General features: G+C 42.9%; 1 protein-coding gene across 6 annotated transcripts in view; it reads right to left on the bottom strand.

Moving 5' to 3' along the window:
* The window catches only part of PNPLA8 (patatin like phospholipase domain containing 8), a 55,881-nt gene extending 51,233 nt beyond the window's left edge, over window positions 1-4,648 (bottom strand). For 4 of the 6 annotated variants that reach the window (XM_021719258.1, XM_008071478.2, XM_021719260.1 and 1 more), the window contains exon 1: window positions 2,567-2,850. Coding sequence is in view for 1 of the 6 variants with exons in the window: in XM_021719257.1 (XP_021574932.1) it covers window positions 2,567-2,621 (55 nt within the window). In the remaining 5 variants the exon portion in view is untranslated. Of the gene's footprint in view, window positions 1-2,566; window positions 2,851-4,545 lie in introns of those variants that run through there. The other 2 variants (XM_021719261.1, XM_021719257.1) reach the window with 2 other exon arrangements.
* Window positions 4,649-6,141: the final 1,493 nt, after the last annotated feature.

Raw genomic sequence — 6,141 nt, 5'->3', positions numbered from 1 at the left:
AGAGAGAGAGAGAGAGAGAGAGAGAGAGAGGATCTTGCTTTGCTTTGTTGCCCAGGCTGGTCTCGAACTCCTGGACTCAAGTGATCTTCCCACCTTGGCCTCCCCAAAGTGCTGGGATTACAGGCATGAGCCACTAAGTCCAGCCACTTTTGTGACCTTTTATAAGGAGAAACTTTTAATACACCGCTCTCAGAAACCACAACTACCAGACAACAATTATGAAAAATGAAATGATCAACAAAATCAACAAGCTTATCTTAACTGTTGCAAGATAAGTGTTTTGAGAGTAAATTCAGTCAGAACAAAAGTTATATTGCAAAAAGATAGGAAGAATAATCAAGTGAGAGGTGCTAGCATCAACTGAGAAAAGAGCAAGGAAGAATAGTAAACACAATAGAGGTATAAATAAAACAGAGAGGCTTGGACCAACCACTAAAGAAAGGAATAGAGTTTTAACTAGAGGGATTAAGGGAATTGTTAGATGGAGTCCCAGCTGAGGTGGGAAAGAAGGGATTTACAATGGATGTCACTTGATTATTGCAATAATGCAGTCAAAAAGGTGACAAGATTCTGAATTCAAGCAACAGTATTACAATGGAGAAGGGGGTTTCTTGATCATTTTCAAAGTAGGGAAAATAAAACAATAAAATACAAAACTTGGTGACAGCCAAGAATGTGGTATTCAGAGGCATATGGAGAATGCCATTTGTGAATATGAGAAAACTGGGAAGGGGCCAATTTGAGAGAAAAATGAAAATTTTTTGAATTTACAGGGTGAGAAACAAGGAAATTCAAAGGGAAATGTACACAGACTGTGGATTTATGTGTGGAGCTATGAGCACAGTGGCAGCTGAAACCATAAGATTGAATGGATCTACTAAAAGACAGTTTACTGTAATAATACAAGAGAATTTGGGGATCAGAGAAGCTGATAAAACCTCTTTCTTCCTGGAAAAATGGTTACCTGCAAATACACACTACAGTTTTCTTGGCATTTCAGGATATTCACAGACCTATTAAAGTATGTCTTGAATTTCAAATATGAAAACACTGGTTTAGAGAGAACAATGTGAGTACAGCATTAAGTGCCACCCAGAAAGTTGGGGGGGGGGAAGACTAGCAAGGAAACAAAAGAGCATACGAGAAAAGATACCCCCCCCAAATTATGGAAATCAATACAGGAGCAAGTTTTTTAAAATAATAGATATTGAACAGAATAAAATACTGGAGGGCCAGGAGAACGTGAGACAAATATTAGGACTGAGACATGACAGGACAGGAAGGTATGTAAGGCTAAGAGTTCTAACTCTGACCTTTTACAAATGTATGTTCCACAAGTGAAGTAACAGGCGGTTTCAGCACAATTCCTGTCTTGACTCGGGGGAAAAAACAACTCAAAGTACACGCTGTTCTTGTATCAACTTTGTATGTGAAACAAGTGAATATATAAATAGTGAACTGATCACTCATTAAAAGGACTTACCTGCAAGATTTTAATTTAGATTTGACACAGTAAAGATCAACACTTAAGAAAAGGTTTGATTAATACAAATTACAAAATAACATGTTCTTATACTAAAAGTACAACTGATTTGCATAAGCAATTTACCAAAATAGCTACAACAAGCTTGACACAACTGCCTCAAAGAAGACTTAAGCTCTCAGATCACAGTAATAACTTTTAAAACATCTTTGATTTAAAAATTTTTAATATGTCACCGTTAAACAGCATTTTCTTAAGACTGAACTATACTTTTGTATTTTTGAAATCTCAACAATTAGGACTGCCGAATCAGGATACAATTGCTATTGGAAATAGAAACAGTACTTTAAACGTAATTATGTGATAGCTCCTATGTCACACTTATAAATTTTTTCTAGGTGTCACCACTTTTCTTTAAAGTGATCACTGTATTGGGCTTGGAAACCAGGTTCCTCCTAGCATAATGACACAAATGACACACGGATAGGAAGCACTGCAACACAATGATTCATACATCTTCAGCTTGCAAAAAGCACACACCTGAATCCATTTAAGCAACAGCAGTCAGGCACAGAATAAAACGCGGATGGGATTAAAAAGAAATCACAGATTTAAGAAAGAAAGAAAGAAAGAAAGAAAAAACCCAGCAGTAGAATCATCAGACAGGCAAGAATCATGTAGAATAGGAAGACCGTTTTGAAAGTCATCAGTTAACTGCAGAACACTACAGTCCAGGGGAAAGCAGACGGACTCTGGGAAACTGGGCTGGGAGTCAAGGAGATGGGACCGGAGGAGCAGGGCGGGACCGGAGAAACCAAAACAGCTTACGCTTCTGAGGCAGCCAAACCGGCGGGGGCGGCGGGGGCCGCGCACCCATCAGCTCAGCACCCGCCGGCTCCTTTCAGGGCTCGGCCTCCTTCTGCGGCCGTCGTCCCGGGACCTCCCCAAGCCCTGCGTCTCCCCTCCTCCTACTCTGGACGCGCTCTCAGAAGACAGATAGGAAGACCTGGAGGGCCGGACAAGTGTCCGGAGCGATCAGCCTGTCTCCTGTCGTCCCACCCGTATCGTCTCGCGGCCACTTACCGGGATGCAGGCCCGATAATTCGGGTGGTAGCGGCGACTCGATTCTTCCCGGCATTGACGTCCACTCCGGCCAGCCAGCATCAGCTGAGCTTCCAACACAAATACAGGCGCAGCAGCCAGGGTGCCGCCCCCTCAGCCCCGCCCCTCTCCCAGCGGAAGTGACGCACGGATCGTTCGAGTCTACCCGCCGGCAGGGATAGGGTTCCTCCACCGCTCTCTGTCCTCTGTCTCCCAGTCAATCGCCACTCGGCCGTCTCCCCGGGGCATGCGCACTAGAGCCCGACGGAGCGCGAGGCGGGAGGCCCGCGGGGGACGTGCGTGCGTGCACACGCGTGCGGGCGTGCAGAGAGGCGTGGCTTGCTAGAGGGGTGGGTCCTGCGTTTATGTCCTTTCTAGAGTGACTGGGCGGAGGGAGTTTGTTTTTGTCCGGTGGCCGGACGTGGGAGCGGAGTCCAGGCTTGCTCGTTTGCGGGCGTCCATTCCCTTTCAGCAGAGAGAAGCCTCCATCTCCACGTCCCCGAAGGGGGCGCCCCCTGTCCCGCCCTCGGAGCCCGAGCTGCGGTATCAGCCGCCTAGAGGGCGGTGAACGGGACCGCCGGCCCTCCCGCAGGGCTGTCACCGTTCTTGGTGACGCCTTCTCTATATCCCTCCCCGGGCATGGCCATCCACATTAAATGTCACTCAGAAGCGCCTTCACGTTTATTACCGTATTGGAAGTCAGCATGCACTGCCCCACAAATGGTCCCACACTTAACCCATCTTTTTCGGATTCTGACATTTTTATCTTTACCAGGTTGGCAGGTTCCCCTCAGGGCAAGTCCGGCCCACTGCGTGTTTTGCTGTGAGTTAAGACTAGTTTTCACGTTTTTCAAAAGTTAACAGAAAAAATGTTTTGGGCTACATGGCAGTTAGATTATTTTCATATTTCCGTGTCCATTTTTTAAAAAAGCCTATTCTTTACACGTTGTCAGTGGAAGCTTTCATGCTACAGTTGCGAATTTGGGTAATTGCAACTGTTCTTACTCTGTTGAAATGACCCTGCCCTGAAGTTGAGCTCAGGAAAATAGAACCGTAGTCTTAACTAGTTCTCAACCTCAAAATGTTACTAAGACTACTATTAGACTCTCATGCCTTCTTTTCCTGGGTGTCAGCGCTTTAGCCCCTGTAAGATTATTGCGAAGTCCTTAAGGAAAGGAATTGTATGAGCTGCCAAACGTACTGGGTGGCTAGACGGTATTATATTTTTAAAAAAATTTGAGGGGAAGCCAGCTTGCTAGACTCTTGGGACAAGGGGGCTGGGTTGTGTACATCATAATGCCTGGTAAGCCCCAACAGTACATAAGCCAGACATATTATTTAGCTACAATATAGTTTTAAAAAAATGCACAAATTAAGCCTTACAGTTCTTGACTGATATCTTTCCCCATTGTTAAAGAAAAATTATTCTGACACTTGTTAAAATGCAAGGAAGACTATTCACAATTATTGCAATAGGTGTCAACACTATTGCCATATGGGAGAGAGATTCATCTCAAGTTCTAATACAGAAAAGAGTTGGTATTTATAGCCAACAAGCAGTGGTCAGTACACAGAAAATTACTAAGAGGTGACATCAAGGGCTGGAGACATTCTTGTTAAACTAAGATTCTTGTTGAAGGCAGATGGGGCAGTTATCAAGGATGAGAGATTCTCTTTAAACTGATTCAGCAGGATTTTTGCTAAAACTGGACTCAGTAGGCCTAAGACAGTGGCCCAAGGCTGCTGCCTAGTGAAAACAGGGCTCAGAGGAGCCTAAGTAAAGTTTGTTTGAAGAGAGGATGTCACCATCTCCTCTCCCCTTGTGTCCCTTTAATCCTTAATTCAGTCAGACATTGTCAAGTATGCAAATTTTCCTCCTATGTCAAAAATTGTCAAGTAACTCTGAATTCCCCCCTGCTCCTTCCTTGCCCTTCCTCTCCCTCCCTTGTCCACCACCATACCTTTAATCAATCATGAAGTCTGGTGAGTCTTACTGCAGAATCTCTTGAACCTTTCCTCCTCTACATTCTCATTTCCACTGCTTTAGTTTAGGCTTCCATCCTTGCTCCTCCGTCTCATCTGAACTGGTTTTCCAGCCTGTAACTAACCTTCGACACAGATAGTCTCTTCTGTGCAGCCACAGTAATCTTTTCAAAGTGCAGGTCTAATCATGTGTTTTTGCTGATGGAAAAGCTTTTGCTGGTGCTTCATCCCCATCGAACAAACCATATGATATGATAGGCTCTGACCCTGCCGCCTTCTAGCCTTTACTTTTACCACTTGACCCTCACCCCATACCTGTGCTTCCCCAAATACCTTGTGCCTTTCACACTTAGTGCCTTTGCTCTTGCTGTTGGCTTAGTTCCCTTTCACCCTGTCCTCCTACAGATTTGTTTGTCCTTCAGCCAGGAAAATCTTACCTCACTTCTTCATAGAGTAACTTATTCCTTCCACCTGTGCTTACTTTTTCTATTGCACTTGCTTCATGGCAAGGAGTATAACATATCTATATTTGTATCTTCTGGGTCTTGCAAAATACCCAACAAATAGTAGACTTTCAAAAATTCTGTACTATTGAATTGATTTTTAATTTTATTTACCTATCTAATAAATAAAATGTTAAAATGGAAAATAAAACCTATGTATGATTCTTTTGATGTTGGGCAAAGTTTTGAGGAAAAAAGAGAATTTCATTTAATTTCAAACAAAATAAATTTAGTGGCGTGCAAAATACATTATTTGGTGTACTAATAGCAGACTAATGCCACCAGGAAGAAATTCATACGTGGAATAATGCTAAATATAGTAATCGTTCAACCATATATACTTCAGCAGCTAGGTAAAAGAGGCATCCACCTCACTCCTGAATCATTTACTTGCTGTGCTCATCCCAATTATAAAGTTTACTACAGATTTATTTATTTTAGATCTTCCTCTCTTCTATATCCATAGTCACTCCTTCTTTCTAGAAACTGTTAAAGTCTGGTTATTATAGTAACTTCTTCAAAGAAATTCAAACAAAACTTAATATATATATTATATAAATATATATATATAAATTATATATGTTATATATGTAAATATAGCCAAAAATAAATGTTGCCATATTGGTGTAAGATAGTTCTCCAAATCACCCAAGTGAGGGATATACCAGAAAATAACTCTACAAGAATAGTCACCTTGATAGGCAGAATAATGGCCTCCTAAAAGATGTCCAGACCCTAATCTTTGGTACCTGTTAATATGCTATGCTAAGTGGCAAAATGGACTTTTTGTGGTTGTAACTAGGGTTATATTTTTAAGAAATAAAAATTAAGCCAGGCTCCGTAGCTCAGCCTGTAATTCTAGCTCTTTGGGAGACTGAGGTGAGTGGATTGCCTGAGCCTGCGGGTTCAAGACCCTCCTGGGCAACTTGGCGAGACCTCATCTCTACAATAAATCAAAAATTAGCTGGGCGTGGTAGCGCATGCCTGCAGTTCCTGCTACTTGGAAGCCTGAGATGGAAGGATCGCCCCAGCAGGTCGAGGCTGCGGTGTCCGGGAGTGTGCCACTGCACT

The sequence above is a fragment of the Carlito syrichta genome, unplaced genomic scaffold (genome assembly GCF_000164805.1).
Source record: "Carlito syrichta isolate Samal-C Ts95f unplaced genomic scaffold, Tarsius_syrichta-2.0.1 Scaffold314339, whole genome shotgun sequence".
Lineage (NCBI taxonomy): Eukaryota > Metazoa > Chordata > Mammalia > Primates > Tarsiidae > Carlito > Carlito syrichta.
Note: the sequence above shows the minus strand (reverse complement) of the source record. Positions and strands in the feature narration are given on the sequence as shown.